At 57.7% G+C, this 22,687-nt stretch overlaps 2 protein-coding genes across 2 annotated transcripts; both read left to right on the top strand.

Annotated features, from left to right (window-relative positions):
* Positions 1-282: 282 nt before the first annotated feature.
* SLC44A4 (solute carrier family 44 member 4) lies at positions 283-10,361 on the top strand (the record flags this gene model as incomplete). Its single annotated transcript, XM_081094599.1, has 21 exons — positions 283-316; positions 1,807-1,855; positions 2,080-2,153; positions 2,275-2,353; positions 2,963-3,062; positions 3,140-3,265; positions 3,424-3,484; positions 4,774-4,861; positions 4,937-5,020; positions 5,255-5,490; positions 5,569-5,668; positions 6,212-6,304; positions 6,568-6,670; positions 8,468-8,721; positions 8,816-8,910; positions 9,019-9,122; positions 9,200-9,273; positions 9,408-9,478; positions 9,562-9,653; positions 9,722-9,806; positions 10,140-10,361. 21 exons carry the CDS (start codon positions 283-285, stop codon positions 10,259-10,261), a joined length of 2,124 nt encoding a protein of 707 aa, XP_080950725.1. The 3' UTR covers positions 10,262-10,361.
* Positions 10,362-10,654: 293 nt separating this feature from the next.
* On the top strand, positions 10,655-16,758 carry NEU1 (neuraminidase 1). Its single transcript, XM_081094765.1, has 6 exons — positions 10,655-10,912; positions 11,261-11,453; positions 13,607-13,869; positions 14,367-14,549; positions 14,664-14,886; positions 14,962-16,758. Exons 1-6 carry the CDS (start codon positions 10,754-10,756, stop codon positions 15,186-15,188), a joined length of 1,248 nt encoding a protein of 415 aa, XP_080950891.1. The 5' UTR covers positions 10,655-10,753; the 3' UTR covers positions 15,189-16,758.
* Positions 16,759-22,687: the final 5,929 nt, after the last annotated feature.

The raw sequence follows: 22,687 nt of genomic DNA, 5'->3' as shown, positions 1-22,687 counted from the left end.
GGGGCTAGTCAAGGCCTAAAAGGCAAGTGACCGCCTTGGCTGGAGGGCATGGGCCGGAGGTGGTTTGCAGGGTCACAGGGATTCTTGGAGCATTCCAGCTCCCGCCCCGGCCCTGGCCGGGCCTTCCCGCCTCGCCCTCCTCCCTTTGCACTTTGAGGAGGAACTAGAGTGTGTCGGGGACCACAGGCGGAGGTGGGGCTGTGACGTGGGAGGGCGGGGCAGCGGCAGGTGAGTTGCCAGGTCTCCCGGCTCCAATCACTCCTCACTCTGGAGACGCTGAACATGGGGGGAAAGCCGGCTGGGGAGGAGGCCTACGGTGAGGACCCCGCAAGGGAGGGAGACCTGGCTGGGCCACGGGCTGGCCTGGGGAGAGGCGCTGGGGGAGCTCATGGAAGAAGGCAGAGCCCGGGTCCTGGGAGGAGGATGGGGTTCAGTAGCCGGGGGCCGTTGCTAAGGAAACTTGGGGAGTGAAGCTGGGTTTGGGGCTTTATTTAGCCCCTGGGACCAGGGGTTCAGGCCCAGACGCTGGTCCCTGGAGCCAGGGCCCTGGGAAGGAAGGGAGCTGAATGGAAGGAGGCAGGGTGTGGTCCTGAGCAGGGCTAGGGTGCGGGCCGTGGAGCCTGCCGCTGCCAGGTGAGGCCCAGCCAGCAGAAGGCTGGGTCCCCGGGAGGGTCAGCCTGGACCTGGGCTGAGGGGAGGGCGCTGGGGGTCTTCCCACGGGGTCACTGAGCAGTGCTGGGGCCCCAGTGAGGAGTTGGGGCTCAGGGTCTTTATGGGGGGCTGAGCCTGTCTCCGAGTCTGTACTGGTACCTTGAAGAATAGAGGCGAGGCTTCCTGGGGTCCCCGTGAAAGGTAAAGCCTGAGGGGAGATGGAGCAAGAAGCTTGTGTCCAGAATCTGGGAGCTGTCCCAGGACCTGAGGGTTAGGGGTGGGGAGGTGTGAGGGAGAGGGGCGGGCCGCCTCGGGGATCCCTGTGAGCAGTGGGGGCTGGGAGCCTGCCTGACAGTCCCTTGGGGCTGGGGGTCTGAGCCCTGTTCTGGAGGGAAGGGGACTCCCAGAGGGGAGACCTGGGTCTCAGGGGCCAGGAAGAACAGGACTTCCTGGAGCAACTTTGCGTCAATCATTGATCTCATGCCCAAGAGCCGTGCAGGGACAGAGTCCAGCACCTGCAGAGCGCGGACCCCACCTCTTCCCACACTGCCCGCCTCTGCCCCCCCCTCGGCGCCCACAAGGGACCCTGGTCCTGGCCCGCTTCCTCCCTTGTGTGCTCAGGGAGGACCAGGAACAGGACGCAGCCACAATCTCAACCGCCGAGCTCAGGTGTCACCCTGCTTGGATTGCTTGCCCAGCGACTGGCAGTGGCCGGGAGACAGGCCCTTGGGGAGGGGTGTGCAGGGAGCTCCCGCCCTGCGGCTCTGGGGGCCGGCGTGGGGGTCTGAGGCAGCTGGGAGAGGGGCTGTCACCTCCCTGTGGGCTCCACCTGTGCCGCCTGGGAGGAGGGCACGGGCTGGCAGCATGAGGGCCCCTGGAAGAGTGGACATAGAGTCCGCCTCCCCGGGGGGACAAAGGAGAGAGGGGCCAGGGTGGAGGCAAGAGTGGAGTTACTGTCCTGGAAATGACCTGTAAGGGCCCCCCTCCCCTCAAGGCCACCTGGGGGTTCACGGTGAGCCTGGAGCCTACCTCCCCTGCCCTCCCATTCCCCCTCCTGCCAGCCCGGCCCCCGTCCATTTCCCTTGGTGGGGACAGGAAGTGGGGAGCACGTCCTCTGAGTGCCTCACTCTCCACACTGCTCCCCACTGCCCGCAGGGAAGCCAGTCAAACACGACCCTTCCTTCCGAGGCCCCATCAAGAGCAGGTGAGCCCTGGGAACCCGCTGGGGGCAGGGGCCTGGCCTCTGCCGTGAACTTGCTGAAAAACTGGTGAGAAGATTGTGCCAGGAGAGTGGGGCGCTGCCGTGGAGGGGCCCTTCGGGAAACCAGCTGAGCAGGGCAGCTGTGTGTGTCCTGGTGGCTGCAGAGGAAGCTCGCCCACCAGAGGCCCGCCCAGGCCCAGCGCCCGCTCAGCAGGCCCTTCCTGCAGGGGCTGCACCGATGTCATCTGCTGTGTCCTCTTCCTCCTCTTCCTCCTGGGCTACGCTGCGCTGGGCATCGTGGGTGAGTCTCCCGCTGCGCAGCGAGGGTGGCGGCTGGGGGCAGTGACCAGGGAGAGACAATCCCATGCTGCTCCCCGTGATGTCCCTGCCGCCCCCTCCGGTGACTGTGTGTCTGTGTCCAGCGTGGGCGTATGGAGATCCCCGGCAAGTCCTCTACCCCAGGAACTCCACCGGGGCCTACTGCGGCATGGGGGCCAACAAGTGAGTGCACCAGCGGGGGGGTAGGGGGGCTGGGGACCCCTCAGCCACATTGAGCAGCCTCCCCTGCGGGCAGCTGGCTTATGAGGCCCCCCAGTTGCGAGGCGATGTAGAGCCAGGGCCAGGGGCACAGGCTTTAGACTTTGGAAATGGCCTTGGGCTCCCCACCTGGGTCCTGGCCGTGTGGCCTTGCAAGGTGCTCGGCCTCATCTGAAACGCAGGGGTGACCCCGCAGCGGTGCTGTCCATCTCGTAGGCAGGAAGTGGCCCATCAACAACCAAACCTCCGGCATTTACAGGGCGTTCGCCTGTTCCAGGCTGGCGGGCACTGTTAGTTACCACGATGGGGCTGAGACTGTGAACAGTACAGGGACTTGCTCAAGGTCATAAAGCTGGGTGGTAATTGGGCTCCAGAGTTCACGCTTTTAACCATTTGCGAGCATGGGTTTGCTCAGCTCTGAACCATGTGCGGCGCTGGATGGCTCTGGAGATCTCATACCTCCAGCTGGGCTGAGGCCAGGAGCTGGGTGTGCAGCCTGGAGGCGAGGCCCGCCATCCCTCCTGCCCCTACCCCTGGCCAGGCCCTGACACATGCACGTCCTCCCTCCTGCAGAGATAAACCCTACCTCCTGTACTTCAACATCTTCAGCTGCGTCCTGGCCACCAACATCATCGCGGTCGCTGAGCACGGCCTGCAGTGCCCCACGCCCCAGGTCAGAGCCTGGGACCTGCCTCTGCCCAGATCACCCCCAGGTCTGGAAAGAGCCCCACAGCACACCCTCTGCCCCAGGTGTGTGTGTCCTCCTGTCCAGCGGCCCTCTGGGTCGTGAGTCAGGGTGAGCTCTCACTGACGGTCGGGGAGGTCTTCTACGCTGCAAACCGGACTGTCTGTCGGCCAGGAGTGCCCTGGGACATGGTGAGCGCTGCCCCAATGTCATCGCTGTCATCAAGAAGGGGCCGCATGGGTGGGGTGCAGGGGGAGTTGGGAAGATGACTGGGGTGGTAGCGCGGGGCGGGGGGGGGGGGGCACTCCATCCTGCTGTGACTGGTGTCTGTCCCTCCCCCCACCCCCAGCCAGTACTCCAAAGCCTGGAACAAGACCTCTGCCCCAGCTTCCTCCTCCCCTCCACTCCAGGTGAGAGCACACGCCCCCTCGGTCAGGTAGCCTATACGTTTATTGCTCAAATGAGGAAGCCAGGCCAGAGACGGTGAAGTCACAGGACAGCACAGTTCCGGGCACCTGGGCGCGGGGCGTGGCTAGCTGCAGGAAGTGCAGCTGCCCGTGGAGCTGCGTGCTGGTGGGAGGTTCAGAGGGTGTGTGGAAACATTAAGGTGCGTGCATAGAAGACAGACCAGACCAGAAGTTCACCCAAATGCTACAGGTGAATATGGCTGGCGGTGGGGTGGCAGGTGACTAATTTTAATTCTGTATGCTCTTCTTTCCAATAGTAAATCTTTCTTTAAACAACCAAATTATTTTTACGACTTTTTAATTGACTTTGAGAGAGAGAGGAAGGGGAGGGAGAAAGAGAGAAACATTAATGTGAGAGACATCCATCAGCTGCCTCCTGCGTGCCCCCTACGGGGGATCGAGCCCAAAACCCAGGTATGTGTGCTGACCAGGAATCGAACCAGTGACCTTTCAGTATACTGGACGATGCTCAACCAATCAAGCCACACCGGCCGGGGCAGTCAATGTTATTTTTTTAAAGAAAAAATATTAATTATAGCATGAGAAAAGATACCCAGTTCTCACCATAAATACAATAGGAAGTGCCTCAAATGAATGCTCCAAAGTCAGAGCTGGACTTAAGTTCCAGCACTTTCCAGCTGTGTGGTCTTGGGCTAATTGCTCAACCTCTTGAGCCTTATTTGCTCTTGAGAATGTCAGTGCCAAAGCAAGTTTACCTGGCACAGTGGTAAGGGTGACGAAATGTGGGCATGTAGTCGGTGCCACAGGAGAGGGCACAGGCCTGCAGGAGGCACGGTGAGGCGCGGCTGGAGCTCCACAGGGAGAGGGGCGCGGCGAGAGCGCCGGCGGGAGGCCTGGAGCCTGGCCGCGAGGTGAGCGGGGTCAGGGCCTAGCCTCCAGCCTCGGAGGAGCCTGAGCAGCAGAGTGGCTCGGGCCCTGGGATGACGCGGCCCTCGCTGTGCCTGGCTGCCTGGCTGATGGACGCAAGGTGGGGAGTGGAGGTTTCCTAAGAGCCCGCCCAGAGCAGAGGAGGGTGTGAGGCGGTGGCGCCGGGAGGGGAGGACAGGACGTAGAGTGAAGGCAGCGTGGCCTGGGCTCTTTGCTGTGGAATCAAGGACCGCTCAGAGGGCGCGGACCGCCTCTCCTGCCCCTGAGGCTGTGGCTGAGGTGCGGCCAGAGACTTTCCAGGCAAAGCTCTGCGCCCGCCCCCAGTAGCTGTTCTCTCCCTCCAGCTCTGGGGCGCTGTGTTCCATACCCCAATAGTACACAGTTCGAGTTCCCAGGGATCCCTGGCAACACCTCCATCAACCAGGGGATCAGGTGGGTACCGCCGTCTCTACAGCTCTGCCCCTCCGCCCTTCCAACCGCAGCCCGTCCGACTCTGTCTCTCCCTAGTGGTCTTCTGGACAGCTTCAATGCCCGCGACATCAGCGTTAAGATCTTTGAAGACTTAGCCCAGTCCTGGTACTTGATTCTTGTGTGAGTCACCAGATTCCCCGCCTTCTCCTCCCATCCTCCCTCCCCATCCGCATCCTCCAGCCCAGCGTCTGACACTGAGTCTTTAGACTGGGGAGGAGGAGCCAGAGCTCAGAATGGACCCCAAGCCCAACAGGATTTATAATAGAAAGGAGGTCTAATCTGAAGATTGTAGGGGTGTGAGGAAAGGCATTTGGGGGCCAGGGGTGACCCTCACCTACCTCCTCCTGCCTGCAGTGCCCTGGGCGTGGCTCTGGTCCTGAGCCTGCTGTTTCTCCTGCTGCTTCGCCTGGTAGCCGGGCCCCTGGTGCTGGTCCTGATCCTAGGGGTGCTGGGGGTGCTGGCCTATGGCATCTACCACTGCTGGAAGGAGTACCAGGTGCTGCGGGACCGGGGTGCCTCCATCACCCAGCTGGGCTTCACCACCAACCTCAGCGCCTACCGCAGTGTTCAGGAGACCTGGCTGGCGGCCCGTGAGTACCCCGCCCCTCCAAATGCCAACCGCCAAAGCGCTGCCCTGGCCCTGACCGCCTCTGCCCTGTCCCCCTCAGTGATCGTGCTGGCTGTGCTTGAAGGCCTCCTGCTGCTCATGCTCATCTTCCTGCGGCAGCGGATCCGCATCGCCATCGCCCTCCTAAAGGAGGCCAGCAAGTCAGGGCCTACCCCAGAGAGGCGGGCAGAGGGCAGGGCGGGCCGGTGGGCGGCTGGGCAGGGGCGGGAGCCCTGCACAGAGGGCAGGATAGTGCAGTGGTTAATACTGCTGTGCCAGCCTTTCTGAGCCTCCGTTTACCCATCTGTGAAGTGGGGGTGAGAGCACACCTACCTGGTAGGGTGCCCTGAGGCTGAAGTGAGTGTGTCTCAGCATGAAGCGGTCCCTCCAGAAGGGCTGTCCTGGCAGTCACTGTTGCCATGGTGATGGTGGGTAGGTGGGACGGTGGGAACCCAGGCAGGGTGGGGAAGACCTACCTGCCAGGTTGGTCAACACACCACTTTGAGGACTCCCTGACCTTACTTTCCCTGACGCTGTCCAGGGGGCTTCTCTGAGACGCACTTCCTCTAAGGGCCCCTGAGCCAGATTCATTGACTTCCGTTCCCTCAGGGAGCTCCTAGGCATGCCCAGCCCCGGGGTGGAGCAGGCCCTGGGGCAGAGGTGGGGCGGGGGGCCTGCTGGTGGACAGTGCTCACTCCCTGCAGGGCTGTGGGACAGATGATGTCCACTATGTTCTACCCGCTGGTCACCTTTGTCCTCCTGCTCATCTGCATTGCCTACTGGGCCATGACTGCCCTGTATCCTTTGCCCACACAGCCAGCCCTCCTGGTGTCCGTGTGGCGGAGGGTAGAAAGGGCAGGACTTGCCCACTCAGCACCTTCGTGCTGGGAAGGCGCCCGTCCCTCTGGGCATGCACAGTGGCCCGGGGACAGTGGGGAGAGCGAGCCCAGGCAGAAGTCCGGCCTCGGGCCGGGGAGCATCCGGCACCAGCACCTGGGAAGGCCCTGTGGAGGGGCCACAGAGACCCCGTGTGGCCATGCTTTCCTTGACTTCCCTCTGGGTACCTGGCCACCTCAGGACAACCTCAGTACGTCTTCTGGGCACCCAACACCAGCTTGCCCAGCTGTGAGGCCGCGCCAGTGAACGCATCGTGCGACCCGATGGTGAGGGGGTGGGGGTGAACGTGGAGGGGCACCTAAAGGGCTGAGGGCACCTCAGGGCCGATGCCTCCTTGTGCAGGGGAAACCGAGGACTAGAGAGGACAGAGGCTCCCTCAAGGTCACACAACAGGCCCCGGCAGAGCCCGAAAGGGAGCCAGTCCGCTGACTCCCGAGCCAGGAGTCCTGCCCGAGCCGGGGAGGGCCACTGAGGCGAGTGTGCTGTGCCTGAGGCAGCGCCAGGCCGCAGGAAGCTGGATGCCAGGGCCCTGCCCTCCCCAGGACATTCCTCTGCTGGGCCACTAACGAACGACCCCAGCCAGTCCGCTCTGTAAAGTGGAGCCAATCGTAACACCCTCAGAATGCCCGGCCCTCAGGGCCAGCCAGACCCCGCCGTGACTTTGGGCACAGAAGTGCTTAGTACAAAGCCCAGCACCTGATTAGCGCTGATAGCTCTGGGTTTTGTTTAGTCTTTTTATCTTCCTCCCTGGGAACACACTGCCCTAGGCAATAGGCAGGTGAGCCACGCTGCCCTGCCCTGCGGGGTCTGGGAGAGAAGTTGCCACCCCCCCTCCCCCTGCCCCCTCACACACACACACCGCCCCTGAGGTTCCCAAGGGGTGGCCTGGACCTCTGGGAATTGACTGTCCTCAAAGCTTTCCTGTGGCCACCTGCTCTGAGCGGGACAGGCTCTGCCCACAGGCATTGGCCCCCACTCTAAAGGGGAGGGAGGTTTGCGTCCGTTTGCGAAGGACCCTATGTGCCAAGCTGTGCAAAGCCCCAGATGACTGTGCTTGCTTCAGCCGGCTCAGGACCTGGCTGTGGAGACGGACACCGCCCGCAGGCACACACGTGGAAAGTGGTTCATTTTATTATAAAATGTCTGACGCACTCGGGCCCAGCAATTATCAAGGCTGTCACATTGGCTGGGAAGGGTTTTTATTTCTATGCTTTTCACTTGTTATGGTAATTTACCAAACACGCTAAGTCGAGAATCCCCATACCCAGATCCCACACCTTCGACTTTCTTTTTTCATCCATCTCACCCAACCCCCACCCCTAAGTGCAAATATTTTTCTAGAGTTTAAGGGAAATTTGGACATCATACCATTTCACTTGTAAACACATCAGGATGGATCTCAACAGATAAGGACTTTTAAAAAATATATTTTTTATTGATTTCAGGGAGGAATGGACAGGGAGAGATAGAAACATCAATGATGATGAGAGAATCATTCATCGGCTGCCTCCTGCACGCCACCTACTGGGGATCGAGCCTGCAACTCGGGCATGTGCCCTTGACAGAATCAAACCTGGGACCCTTCAGTCCGAGGGCCTATGCTGTGTCCATTGAGCCAAACCGGCCAGGGCAACAGATAAGACTTTAAAAAAGCATAGCCACTATAACCATTATCAAACCCAACAAGATTAACAATAATTCCTTAATGTCATCAGACACACAGTCTCCTCAATTTTGCTGGAAAGCATTTTGGTTGAAGTTGCAGAGGCTGCTCTGGGAGGGGACAGCTGGTCGAGGGCCTGGCCAGGCCTTGGCCCCAAGGCTCCCCACACACCATTAGGGCCTGGCCCACACCACGCGGCCGGGAGCTCCTGAGGGCTCCTGCGCTCACCCAGAGACGGAAAGAAGAGACTTATGCTCACACAATAGGCGAGATCAACCCACTCGGGACCCCGGGGGTGAATCTCCCGGAGGGAGCCCCTTCCCCAACTGGGAGGCTTTGCTTCTTTCCACTCTGGGAGGGGCGGGCGCTGGCTGGGGATGGACCTGTCTGTGCTCCCCAGGCTCAGCCCACGAACTCCTCGTGCCCCGGACTGATGTGCGTCTTCCAGGGCTACTTGTCCACAGGCCTGGTGCAGCGATCTCTCTTCAACTTGCAAATCTACGGGGTCCTGGGGCTATTCTGGACCCTCAACTGGGTCCTGGCTCTGGGCCAGTGTGTCCTGGCTGGGGCCTTTGCCTCCTTCTACTGGGCCTTCCACAAGCCCCGGGATATCCCCACCTTTCCCCTGGGCGCTGCCTTCCTCCGCACGCTGCGGTGAGCCTGGGGCCGGGTCAGCCTGGGCGGGGCGGGTTGGGAGCCTGGGAGTCCAGGGGTCCCGGCCGCCTCTGACTGCCTCCTCCCTGGTTAGTTACCACACCGGGTCGCTGGCCTTTGGGGCCCTCATCCTGACGCTGGTGCAGATAGTGCGGGTCATCTTGGAGTACATTGACCACAAGCTGAGAGGTGAGCGGAGGTCAGGGGCTGGGGAGGCCCGGCTGAGCAGCTGGGTCCCTGGGGAGAGGCTCTCAGGCCCTGTGTCCCGGTCCTGACACCCGAGTCGCTGGCCCCCAGTCGCCCAGAACCCTGTGGCCCGCTGCATCATGTGCTGCTTCAAGTGCTGCCTCTGGTGCCTGGAGAAGTTCATCAAGTTCCTGAACCGCAACGCGTACATCATGGTGAGCCCAGTGCACGCAGCCCCGGCTCCTGGCCCCGGGGAGCCCCAGGGTGACCCCGACCTTCCTCTCCCACCCAGATCGCCATCTACGGGAAGAATTTCTGCGTCTCCGCCAGAGACGCCTTCATGCTGCTCATGCGGAACGTGGTCAGGTCAGGCTGCCCCGCGTGGTCTCCGCGCGCCTGGGCTGCGGGGGGCGCAGAGGCCTGCGCCCCGCGGGGTGACCCCTGACCAATGCCTGCCCGCAAGGGAGGCAGCCCCGTCCAGCCGGCCTCTCCCCGCGCAGGGTGGTCGTCCTGGACAAGGTCACGGACCTGCTGCTGCTCTTCGGGAAGCTGCTGGTGGTGGGAGGTGTCGGTAAGGACCGGCCGAGCCGCCAGCACCGGGCGGGCGGGCGCGGGGAGCGGCGAGCTGGCCCCGGTGACGCCGCCCTCCCACAGGGGTCCTGTCCTTCTTCCTCTTCACGGGTCGCCTGGGGCTGGGCCAAGACTTGGAGAGCCGCCCCCTCAACTACTACTGGCTGCCCATCATGGTGAGTGGCCCCCTCCCGGCCGCACCCCCTAGCGCCCCAGGGAAACGCTAACAGGCCGCGCCCCGCAGATCGCCGTCCTGGGGGCCCACGTCGTCGCCAGCGGCTTCTTCAGCGTCTTCGGCATGTGCGTGGACACGCTCTTCCTCTGCTTCCGTGAGTGCGCCCGCCCCCGCCCCGCGCGCGGTGCCGGCTGGTGGGAGGGGGAGCTCCCGGGGAGGCCTGTCGTCCCCGAAACCCCGGGGAGGTGCGGACCACCCGCGGGGCTGTGGGGAGCGGGGTCCCCGCACCGGGCGGTGGGCGCCTCTCAGGCTCCGGTCGTGCCGGCGCCGCGCCGCGCAGGGGGCGTGCGCCCCCCCCCCAACCTGACCGCGGGGAGGGATGTGCTATCCTGGTCCCAGCTGACAAATGGGGGGCGGGGTTGCATGCCCCCGCCCGCGAGTCCCAAACCTGCGCCCGCCCGCCCGCTAACGCCTGCTCGCGGCGCAGTGGAAGACCTGGAGCGCAACGACGGCTCCGCGGCCCGGCCCTACTTCATGTCCAAGGCGCTCCTGAAGATTCTCGGCAAGAAGAACGCCGCGCCCCCGGCGGGCAAGGGGAAGAAGCCCTGAGCCGGCGCCGCCCCGCGCAGCCTCCCGGCCTCCCCTCCGCTCAGGCCCTGATTTTGTAGTAAAAAGATGCCATTAAAGATTGACACATATTTGCTTTGGCAAGAAGCGTGGTCCTGCTCTCATTCCGTCCAGGACAATGAGACCCTGTCCTCCCCGCCCGGCACTTTAAAGTAGGCCCGCCCCCATGTCGCGCCCCAGCGGCTGCGACCAATCAAAAGGCTCTGAGGAGTCATCCCGGCCCTTCCTCATTCTCGCCCGGGTCACGAGCTGCGGCTCTTCAAAGGGAGCCAATAGGAGGGCTAGCTCAGAGGCGCTGACGGGTCACGTGAAGAGTCCGAGTGTTTGAGGCCAATTAGAGTCGCAGAAGCGCGGCGGAGCGGCGGGTGGGGGCGGGACGGGAGGTGACACCTGAGTGCTTAAAGGGCCAGGGTCAGCTGACTGACTCCAGCCCGGGTTTAGTCCTGGGGCCGGGGGCCGGGGGCGCGGGGAGAAATGATAGCCGAGCGGCCCGGCGCGGTGCTCCTGGGCGGCCCCGAGGGACCGCGGAGGCCGGGGTTCGGGAGAGTCGGTGGGGTTCAGGTATTTGCCGCGATCTTCCCGCTGCTGTTGTCCGCGGCGGTGACCGCGGGGGACGAGAACGACTTCAGGCTGGTGAGCCGCCCTGCACCGCCCACCCCGACCCCGAACCCGACCCCGCGAGCGGCCCACGCCCGGCGGTGCCCGCGGGACTGCCCGCCCCCGCCCCTCCGTCCGCTCGCAGCCCCTCCGCCTTCAGGCCCTTCCCCTCCGCACTCGCGCTCCTTCCCCTTTGGAGGCCCCTCTTCTCCGAGGGCGCCTCTCCCCTCGCAGCCCGTCCGCCGCTCCGAGGCTCCCGCCCTGGTTCTGGGACCCGCCCCCCGCGCGACCCCACAGCTGCCTCTCTCGGGGGACCTGACTGAGCCGCTGCCCCGCCGTCCTGACCCGTCACGTGTGCCCGCGTGGCCCCTCCTCCGGCCGCAGGTCCAGCCGCTGGTGACCATGGAGCAGCTGCTGTGGGTGAGCGGGCGGCGGATCGCGGCGGTGGACACCTTCCGCATCCCGCTCATCGCCGCCACCCCGCGTGGCACTCTCCTTGCCTTTGCCGAGGCCAGAAAGATGTCCACGTCGGACGAGGGGGCCAAGTTCATCGCCCTGCGGAGGTCCGTAGACCAGGGTATGCATCCTCCCGGGCCAGAGCCGGCGCTGGGCGGCGGGGGGGGGGGCGGGGGGGGGGCAGCCTGACCTGCCCGAGGCCCTGGGGGAAGGGCGCCTGCGCAGAGGAGGCGCTCGGGACAGTGACCTGGAAGTTGGGGTCACCACGGGGGTGAGCCTTCATTCAGACGTTCATCAAGCACTGACTGCGCCTGGCACGGTGGGAGGGCTGTGAGCACAGTGATGCACAAAACAGCAGAGCCAGTCCTGGCGGGGCTCATATTCTACCGGGGCCACAGATGAGCAGGCTAAATGCAATGGTGTGAATATGGGGGAGCCTGGGGGGAGGCCCTGGGCGGAAGGGTCCGAGGCCGGAGGAGCTGTGTGCCGGTCCGACGGACGGACGGACGGACGGACAGAGTGAGGGGAGCAGCTCCGCTCCAAGAGGCCAGGAAGCCAGGTCTGGGCCTCGCCCCTTGTAAGGCCTTGGTCCTCAGCGGGAGGGAAGGTGACAGGGCCTGGTGGGAAGGGCGCCTGCGCGTGCGCACCCTGGGTTTCAGCTCTCATGCTGTTATTTTCCTAATGTTTAAATATGTATTGTGGAGGGGATTGCAGGTGTCCCCAGTGCCCCCCATGGCCCCTCTCCACCTAGCCGCACCCCTCCCAGGTCTTCGCCACACTGTCTCTCCATGGGCTTTGCATTTATGCAATAAGGTCTGTGGTTATTCTCTGCCCGCACCCCCATTCCCTTCCCTCTGAGGCCCGTCACTCTGCTCCAGGCTTCCATCCCTCTGAGCCCATTTTATTCGTCAGTTTATTTTGTTCATTAGATTCCCCATATGAGTGAGACCATGTGATACTTGTCTTTCTCTGACTGACTTATTTCACTTAGCACAGTGGTTGGCAAACTGCGGCTCGCGAGCCACATGCGGCTCTTTGGCCCCTTGGGTGTGGCTCTTTCACAAAATACCAACTTCTGCGCATGGGCCACAAAGTTTCAATCGCACTGTACGTGCGTGCCTGCATGTGGTATTTTGTGGAAGAGCCACACTCAAGGAGCCAAAGAGCCACGTGTGGCTCGCGAGCCGCAGTTTGCCGACCACGGACTTAGCATGATACTCTCCAGGTCCCTCCCTGCCGCCTCAAAGGGTAAGAGATTCTTTTTTACAGCTGCATAGTATCCCATGGTGTAGACCAGGGGTGGGCAAACTTTTTGACTCGAGGGCCACAATGGGTTCTTAAACTGGACCAGAGGGCCGGAACAAAAGATGGATGGAGTGTTTGTGTGAACTAATATAAATTCAAAGTAAACATCATTACATAAAAGGGTATGGTCTTTTTTTTTTTTTTTTTTTAGTTTTATTCATTTCAAACGGGCCGGATTCGGCCCGCGGGCCGTAGTTTGCCCACGGCTGGTGTAGATGTACCACAGCTTTTTATCCATTCATCTGCTAACGGGCACTTGGGCTGTTCCCAGATCTTAGCTATTGTAAATTGCGCTGCTATGAACATAGGGGTGCACACATTCTTTCTGGTTGGTGTTTCTGGTTTCTTGGGATATATTCCTAGAAGTGGGATCACTGGGTCAAATGGGAGTTCCATATTTAATTTTTTTTAAATATATTTTATTGATTTTTTACAGAGAGGAAGGGAGAGAGATAGAGAGTTAGAAACATCAATGAGAGAGAAGCATCGATCAGCTGCCTCCTGCACATCTCCCACTGGGGATATGCCCGCAACCAAGGCACACGCCCCTGACTGGAATCGAACCTGGGACCCTCCAGTCCGCAGGCTGACGCTCCATCCACTGAGCCAAACCAGCTCCAGCCATATTTAATTTTTTGAGGAAACTCCACACTGTTCTCCACAGTGGCTGCACCCATCTGCATTCCCACCAGCAGTGCACGAGGGTTCCCTTTCTCCACATCCTCGCCAGCACTGTCGTTTGTTGATTTGCTGATGGCAGCCGTTCTGACAGGTGTGAGGTGGCACCTCAGTGTGGTTTTAATTTCCATCTCTGACGATCAGTGGCTGAGCACTTGTCTCATTTTGGAAATCAGCCCTTACCCGCTGTCTCATCGCTGACTGTCCTCCGCCCAGTGGGCTCCCCTGCATCTGGTGCTGAGCAGAAGCTTCTCGGTTTCATGTGGTCCCGTCTGTGTCTCTTTTCTTCAGGCAGCACGTGGTCTCCTACAGCGTTCATTGTGGACGACGGGGAGACCCCTGACGGGCTGAACCTGGGGGCCGTGGTGAGCGATGCGGAGACGGGAGTGGTGTTCCTTTTCTACTCCCTCTGTGCTCACAAGGCCGGCTGCCAGGTGGCCTCCACCATGCTGGTGTGGAGCAAGGACGATGGCGTCTCCTGGAGCCCACCCCGGAACCTCTCCCTGGATATCGGCACCGAGATGTTTGCCCCTGGACCGGGCTCTGGCATTCAGGTCTCCGGCCTGGGATGGGTAGAGGGGGTGCCCGGTGGAGAGTCTGGGAGATGCCCCAACATGGTCTCCTTCCCAGGAGAGGTTCCTGCGAAGCCAGTTCCTGTCTGAGGTGGGGTCCCTTGGAAGAAAGGTTCACCCTGGGAGGAGTGGGAGGTGGAACTCCCTACCCAGTGGTCGTCAGCAGGGCTGCAAGTTAGAAAAAACACCCCTTCCTTGGGCGGACACGCATCTGTGCCACGGCCAGCATGGTGAGCGAGCACGCATGGAAGAGCCAGCCCCACCCCTGGTGGCCCGCCCCTGGTCCTGGATGTTCCAAAGGAGCTTATTCTGCAAAAGCGTAATCCAGCAGTGGCTGCTTGAGATCCGTCGGGGACCCCCAGCGAGCAAGGACAGACTGAAGGGGACACATGTGTCCCCACACTGAGGACCGGGTGGTTCCCCTTCCCGCCTCTGAGCCCCCTCGGGCCTCCCTCTGACACGCACTCCCTTTCCCACAGAAACAGCGAGAGCCACGGAAAGGCCGGCTCATCGTGTGTGGCCACGGGACGCTGGAGCGGGACGGGGTCTTCTGCCTCCTCAGCGATGACCACGGCGCCTCCTGGCGCTACGGCAGTGGGGTCAGCGGCATCCCCTACGGCCAGCCCAAGCGGGAAAATGACTTCAACCCTGACGAGTGCCAGGTCAGGAGTCCGTGGCTCGCCCCCGCCCCCACCTCCCCGCTGCCCGCCGTGGCTCAGGGACAGCCCCTCGCGCAGCCCCTCCCTGGCCTCCCTGAGCCCGTTCTCTCCCCTCAGCCCTACGAGCTCCCGGATGGCTCAGTAGTCATCAACGCCCGGAACCAGAACAACTACCACTGCCGCTGCCGCATCATCCTCCGCAGCTACGACGCCTGCGACACGCTGAGGCCCCGGGACGTGACCTTCGACCCTGAGCTGGTGGACCCTGTGGTGGCCGCAGGCGCCGTAGCCACCAGCTCGGGCATTGTCTTCTTCTCCAACCCAGCCCACCCGGAGTTCCGTGAGTGCCTGCGGGCCAGGGAGGGAGGGCGGGCCTGGGCAGAGACGCCACGTCCTGACTCTGCTGCTCTCCTAGGAGTGAACTTGACCCTGCGCTGGAGCTTCAGCAACGGCACCTCGTGGCGGAAAGAGACTGTCCAGCTCTGGCCAGGGCCCAGCGGCTACTCCTCGCTGGCAGCCCTGGAGGGCGGCGTGGGCGGGGCGGACCAGGCCCCCCTGCTCTTCATCCTGTATGAGAAAGGCCGGAACTACTGCACAGAGAGCATCTCCCTGGCCAAGGTCAGCGTGTACGGGACGCTCTGAGCTGGACGCTCTGAGCTGCACACTTGCCACAGCGAGAAGGCCCTGGCCTCAGCGGCCTCAGGACCGTGGCCTGCGGAGGGTCGCTGGGCGCCCAAAGGACAGTTCCACCTTCCTCTGGACTCCAGCCTTTTGCAAAATCAAGTTTTCTTCGACAGGGAAATTGCTCCATTAGGCTTCCTTTCCGTAGCTTTGGGCCTGGCCCTGCCCTTCCTGCCCCAGGGGCCTTGCGGGGCCCTGCCTTGGGCCTATAGGCTGAATAAACGTGAACTCAGGGACTTGGGGAGGCTGCGCTTCCTCTCTGAGGCACGAGGGTGGCTGTGGAGAGCGTTGGTGGAGCGCCTGGCGGACAGGATGCTCGCTTTCAGGGGAAGGGACTAGTCCAGTGATGGCGAACCTTTTGAGCTTGGCGTGTCAGCATTTTGAAAAACCCTAACTTAACTCTGGTGCCGTGTCACATATAGAAATTTTTTAATATTTGCAACCATAGTAAGACAAAGACTTATATTTTTGATATTTATTTTATATATTTAAATGCCATTTGACAAAAATCAACCAAAAAAATGAGTTCGCGTGTCACCTCTGACACGTGTGTCCTAGGTTCGCCATCACTGGACTAGACGCACACCAACCTTGACTATTGGTGCATCAGGATGTTTGTAGCGACTGCGTTAGTGAGGGGGAATGCGTGTGGTCTGGTTGCCATGCCCGTCTGCATGTCAGTCCCTCGTAGACACCGTGGGCTGGGAGAGCTCTGCGGAGGGCGCTGGGGTGCTGCCTGAGAACATCGACTTGGACAAATCAACTCTCCTTTCCCGTCACATCCTCTCGCCCGGAAGCACATTGACCCCGCGCAGTCGGAGGGGACCCGGAAGGCACTTGAGCCTGCTAAGTGGTGTTTCTAAGATGAGGGGGCCTTCCTCAGGGAGGCAGGGAGGCAGGGAGCGGGCCCACAGTGCGGAGGGCAGGCCTGCCCCAGGCCAGCCGGGCGGAGCAAACACGAACGGATTCGGGGAGAGACAGCGTCTTCATTCTCTAGCAGACGCTGGGGGAAGAGCCTGGGTGGCCGCAGGTGGTGGGAAGCCACGCTTTCCTCCCGATGGAAAGAAAGTACAACACCTGGACCACGTGGAAAGACGTCTCGCACTCCCTCGCCGGTGACGGTCGGTTGGCCCGGACACGGAAGGGTGGTGGATTTCATTCCCACATACCCAGGTTGAGGGTTCGATCCCCGGTCCAGGCACGTGCAGGAGGCAACCGATCCATGTTTTTCTCATATCTGTTCCTCTCCTTTCCTCTCTTCCAAATCAATTTCTTTAAAAAAGAATGTCTCTCACATAAAGGGGTGAGGGTCACATTCATCTGCAGTTAAAAGTGTTCCCGACCAGCGTGGCCCAGTGGTTGAGCATTGACCTATGAACCAGGAAGTCACAGTTCGATTCCCAATCAGGACACATGGCGGGGTTGCAGGCTCAACCTCCAGTGAGGGGGGTGCAGGAGGCAGCCGATCAGTGATTCTCATCATTGATGTTTCTATCGCTCTCCCTCTCTGAAATCAATAAAAATATTTTTTAAAAATAAAGTCTGTTTCACTTTCAAGTGCTGCGCTAGGAAATGACGTCAGGGTCATTTATCCCACCTGGCGGAAGAGGTGGGATAACGGCACTGTGTGAAGACATGGTATAATTTTGTTATATTTTATCCAGAATTTGTGATCAATATGTAATACTTCAATTTTTTATTTAAACACATTTTCAAAAACTCTCAAAAGTGAATAGCTTGCCCTAACCGGTTTGGCTCAGTGGATAGAGTGTCGGCCTGCGGACTTAAGGGTCCCGGGTTCGATTCCGGTCAAGGGCATGTACCTTGGTTGTGGGCACATCCCCAGTAGGGGGTGTGCAGGAGGCAGCTGATGGATGTTTCTCTCTCATCGATGTTTCTAACTCTATCTCTCTCCCTTCCTCTCTGTAAAAAATCAATAAAATATTTAAAAAAAAAAAGTGAATAGCTTAGCCCTCGCTGGTTTGGCTCAGTGGATAGAGCATCGGCCTGAGGACTGAAGGGTCCTGAGTTCGATTCCGGACAAGGGCACATGCCCAGGTTGCAGGCTCCTCCCCCACCCGGCCCCTGTTCAGGCTCGTGCAGGAGGCAACCAGTATATGTGTTTGAAATCGATGTTTCTCTCTGTCTTTCCCTCTCTCTTCCACTCTCTAAAATGAATGGAAAAATATCCTTGAGTGAGGATTTTTAAAAAAAAAAGTGCATAGCTTAACGAGCCCCGTGTACCAAACAGCTAGTTTCAACAGTTACCAAGGAATTGCCACACTGCTGCTCCTGATGCCTCTCTGTTCCTTTCCTTTGCTCAAGTATCTTAAAGCAAATGCCAGACCTCATGACATTCACCCCTTCGTTCTTAGGTATGCATCGCATTCTTTTTATTTTTATTCTTTTTTTTAGTAGAATTTTTTAAATGTATTTTATTGATTTTTCACAGAGAGGAAGGGAGAGGGATAGAGAGTTAGAAACATCGATATGAGAGAAACATTGATCAGCTGCCTCCTGCACACCTCCTACTGGGGATGTGCCCGCAACCAAGGTACATGCCCTTGTCCGGAATTGAACCTGGGACCTTTCAGTCCGCAGGCCAACGCTCTATCCACTGAGCAAACCGGTCAGGGCTCCATCGCATTCTTGTTAAAAAATAAATATTTTCAGAGCCGATGGGAGAGGGAGATAGAAACATCAATGATGAGAATCATTGATCTGCTGCCTTAGGCACACCCCCACTGGAGACTGAGCCTGCAACCCGGGCATGTGCCCTGACCAGGAGTCCTGGGTCATAGGCTGATGCTCAACCACTGAGCTACATCGGCCAGGCTGCATCCCTTTTATTTTTTTAATATATACATTTTTATTGATTTCAGAGAGGGAGCGAGAGATAGCAACATCAATGATGAGAATAATTGATCTGCTGCCTCCTACACAGCAACCCGGGCGTGTGCCCTGACCGGGACCAGACTGTGACCTCCTGGTTCCTAGGTCAATGCTCAACCACTGAGCCACACTGGCCGGACTGCATCCCATTCTTTAAACAGAACAGTTAGTATATAACCGTAAAGCCATTGCACACCCAAAACATGGAAACAGCACTGTGGTGTCTTCTAATAACCAGTCATATTCACGTCTCATCATGTCTCAAAAATGTCTTATTTGTAATTGATTTGTTCAAATCAGGATCCAAAGAAAATCTACACGTTGCATTTTTTTTCATTATTTTTTTATTGATTTCAGAGAGGGAGAGGGTGAGAGAGAAACACCATTGATGAGAGAGAATCATTGATTGGTTGCCTCCTGCACCAGGATTGAGCCTGCAACCCAAGCTTGTGCCCTGCCCGGGAATCCTGGTTCATAGGTCTACACTCAACCACTGAGCCACCCCGGCTGGGGACACATGGCGTGCTGAGGTCGCCTAAGGTTAGCGGACAGTCGTCCTCTTCCTCTGTTTGTTGTATCGCCATCTAACAGTCACAGAGTCACAGAGTCACTCTCCCCTAGACCACCCACTCTGCGCTTGCCAGGTGCCTCCTCCGGTGCCAGTGAGCCTCTTCCTCCAGCCCTTGTATTTTCACCTTCAAACCTGAGGTGTTGATTGGATTCAGATTCCGTTTGTGTGAAGACAGCCATCAGTTTAATGCGGACTTGTTTTCCTCCTGGATGTTTCCTCTCACTTTGCACCATCACTTCTTACTTTGGGACGCTTTCTCACCTGCTCTGACATCTTGCAGGAACTCGCTGTGCTAAAACTGAATGATTTATTGGGATATGGTTGCAATACTTCATCTGGGATCCGCTTTATATATCTTGTATCTAAAGACTGATAAACTTGTCAGGATAATGATGGTTGCCTGACCCCCTGAGTTATGCCTCTAAGGACATTAGATGTACTGTACGGGGTCACTGTTCATGGGGCAGCTGGTTAGGACCTCTCGCCTCTCAGGGAGCCGATGCTCTGACAAGGGTCCCAGCACGACTGTTCCAGTCAATGCTTGGGAGCAGTTTTATTTTTTTATAGTAACTTAACTGTTAAGATGCTCAGTGGTGGACTGGGTTAGCCAGCAGGAAGCTTTTAACAGTTCCCGGCCTTAACAAGAGGTGTCAGACCTCAGATTAAGATGTGAAAGCCTCAAGAATGCTAGAGCGAACACCATTTCAGAGTTCATAGTTAGTTCAGTCATTAAGATCCCTGGAGTATGCTATGGAGGAAGATCCTAAATTGCAAAGGTTTGCTGCTGTGGCCAGCTTTCAAGCTAAGTCAATGAATTAAGTCAACCTGTCTATCATGAAAATGCCAAAACACTGTATCTGGTTAGGGGAGAAAGGCACCTGCTTTATTTGCGTTGTTTACGCACCCTGCCCGCTAATATCTGTAATCATGAAGATGGAATAAATTGTAATATTTCGTTTCCAAAAAAAAGAAAGAAAGAAATGTTGCTTTCCCAATTCTATGATTTCGTCCTCATTTGTTAGCTGGAATTCTTCAGTAAAGAGGCGTTTCCCCTCCTCACGGCTGGGGCTTACCCTGAGCAGGTGTGTGCAGGAGAGGCATACAAATGCTGACTGTCCCCTTTATTTTTATTTTATTGATTTCAGAGAGGAAGGGAGAGAGAGAAACATCAATGATGAGAACCATTGATCAGCTGCCTCCTGCACACCCCCTGGGGGTCGAGCCCGCAAGCCGGGCCTGTGCCTGACCGGGATGGAACCGTGACCTCCTGGTTCCTAGGTCGACGCTCAGCCACGGAGCCGCCGGCGGGGCTGAGTGTCCCCCTTTCATTGCCAGCTCTCAGAGTGAACCTGTGGTAACTGCCCCGGCCAGCAAGCCACATTGTTACCAAACAGGAGACACTTGGAGGGAACCGCAGGCCTGCAGGAGGGGCAGGGGTGGAAGGGAGGAACAGCGGAGAGACTTGGTCTTACGCAGTCAGCCTAGATTTAGGAAGAATAGATTTCAAAATGCTGAAGACAAGACCTCGGACAGAAGCTGTTGGCCCTGTCTGTGCACCTGCCCCGGAAGGTTCCTGTCACCAGCCAGCTGACGTCTGCATGTGCCCTAACAAATCCTGTGAGCTTTTATATGTCGAGTGCTCTCCTTTTGATAACTGGGTCTCCATTTGATATTTCATTTGTATAACTCATTTGCAGACGGAATTCATTTTTAGTGCCAGTCCCTGACATATCATGAAAAGTTAATTTTCTTTGCATTTGAAAATATGACCATGAAGAAAACATGATGAAAATAAATTTTAAACTGAATTTTTTTTTAAAAAGGGGGTTACCAGTTTAGTTCTTCGTCAGGGTGTCCTATGTCTCTGTCTCTCTCTTTCTGTCTACCTTCCTCTGAGCCAGTGGTTCTCAGCCTGGGCTGCACATTAGAATCACCTGGGAATCTTTTTAAAATCCTGATTTCTGGGCCTCAGCCTCCGGAAATTCTGTTTCCTTGTTATGGGGTGGGGCCACAACATTAGTAACAAAGAAAGAGAATTTCCGGAGGGTGAGGCCCAGAAATCAGGAATTTAAAAAGATTCCCAGGTGATTCTAATGTGCAGCCCAGGTTGAGAACCACTGCTCTAAGCATATCCTCAGGTGAGGATTAAAAAAAACTTTCACCTGGTTGGTGTGGCTCAGTGGTTGAGGGTCAATCTATGAACCGGTTGGATTCCCAGTCAGGGCACATGCCAGGGCTGCAGGCTCGATCCCCAGTAGGGGGCATGCAGAAGGCAGTTGATCAATGATTCTCTCTCATCACTGATGTTTCTATCTCTCTCTCCCTCTCCCTTCCTCTCTGAAGTCAATAAAAACATATTTAAAAAAAAACAACAAAAAAAACCTTTTGCCCCAGCTGGTTTGGATCAGTGGGTCCCGGGCATGCGGGAGGCAACCAATTGATGTATCTCTCTCTCTGCCTCTCCCCCTTCCTTCCATTTTCTCTAAAATTCAATGGGAAAATACCCTCAGGTGAGTATTAACAAAAAATAAATTAATTTTTAAAAATTAAAAAGAACTTTTTACAGAAGAAATCTGTCTAAACAAACCAATAACTATCAACCCAATAAATTAAATTAAAAAAAACAACAACAATAGCTGCCCTAGCCAGTTTGGCTCAGTAGATAGAGCGTCGGCCTGCGGACCAAAAAGGGTTCAATTCCATCAAGGGCATGTACCTCAGTTGCAGGCTCTTCCCTGACCTGGGCCCTGGTTGGGGCTCGTGTAGGAGGCAACCAATTGATGTGTTTCTCTCACATCGATGTTTCTCTCTGTCTTTCCCATACTCTTCCATTCTCCCTAAAAAACTCATGGAAAAATATATACTCAGATGAGGATTAACAAAAAAACAATAATAATAATAATAACATAAATATAACACCCTAATATGCAAATAGACCGAACAGTGGAACAACCGAACAACAGGTCATAGCGCTCAAGGAACATGGGGGGGGGTGGGGGGTGTCGGCCGAGGTAGGATGGTGAGCAGGGGCACCAGACCAAGGCAGGGTGCCAGCCGCTGTCATCGGGATGAGCCTCTGGTGGTTACTGAAAATTCTTTGCTCCCATGTGCCACCATCCTGCCCAGCACCACTGCTCATACCCATTGCTGGCGCCAGCCCCAATCGCTCCCCGCCATCAGTGGGTGCAAGCGGGGCTGATGCCATCAGCACATGGAAGCAGCGGCGGCAGTGGAGCTGCCAGCAGAGAGGGGACTGGCGGCCAAGGCAGGAGGGGCTGGGCAGGGGCACAGAGGATGGGCTGAGACCCGCCCCTGTGCCCATCACAGCCTCTTGGCCCACAGTTCCTTTCAAGGTGCAGGAATTTGTGTACTGAGCCTATAGTATAAAATAAAACGATAGCTATAATAGCTGGCAGGGACCAAACCTGCCTATTACCCAGGCATCTTTTTTCAAAAAATGTTTTTATTGATTTCAGAGAAGAAAAGAGGGAGAGATAGAAATATCAGTGATGAGAATCATTGATTAGCTGCCTCCTGCATGCTCCCTAGTAGGGATCAAGCCTGCAACCTGAGCATGTGCTCTGACTGGGAATTGAATCATGACTTCCTGGTTCATAGGTCAACATTGACCAAGCTCCTTGGGCATCTTGAATGCCTCCACCACACCTGGCACATGGTAGGTGCTTAATACAGAAGGAAAGACAAGTCCAGGTGGGTAATGTCAATGTAAGAACGTCCAAACCTGTAATGAGTTTTTTAAATTGATTTCAGAGAGGAAGCGAGAGATAGAAACATCAATGATGAGAGAGACCCATTGATCGGCTGCTTCCTGCACGCCACACACTGGGGATCCAGCCTGCAACCCTGGCATGTGTCATAACTGGGAATTGAACCGTGACCTCCTGGTTCATAGGTCGACACTCCATCACTGAGCCACACCAACTGGGCTTATAAGAATTTACTTGAGAGAAACCAAGATGGCGGCATAGGTAAACAC

This window comes from Myotis nattereri, assembly GCF_964212035.1.
Source record: "Myotis nattereri genome assembly, chromosome: 6".
Taxonomy (NCBI): domain Eukaryota; kingdom Metazoa; phylum Chordata; class Mammalia; order Chiroptera; family Vespertilionidae; genus Myotis; species Myotis nattereri.
The sequence above is the reverse complement of the archived record's forward strand: the minus strand, read 5'-3'. Positions and strand labels throughout refer to the sequence as shown.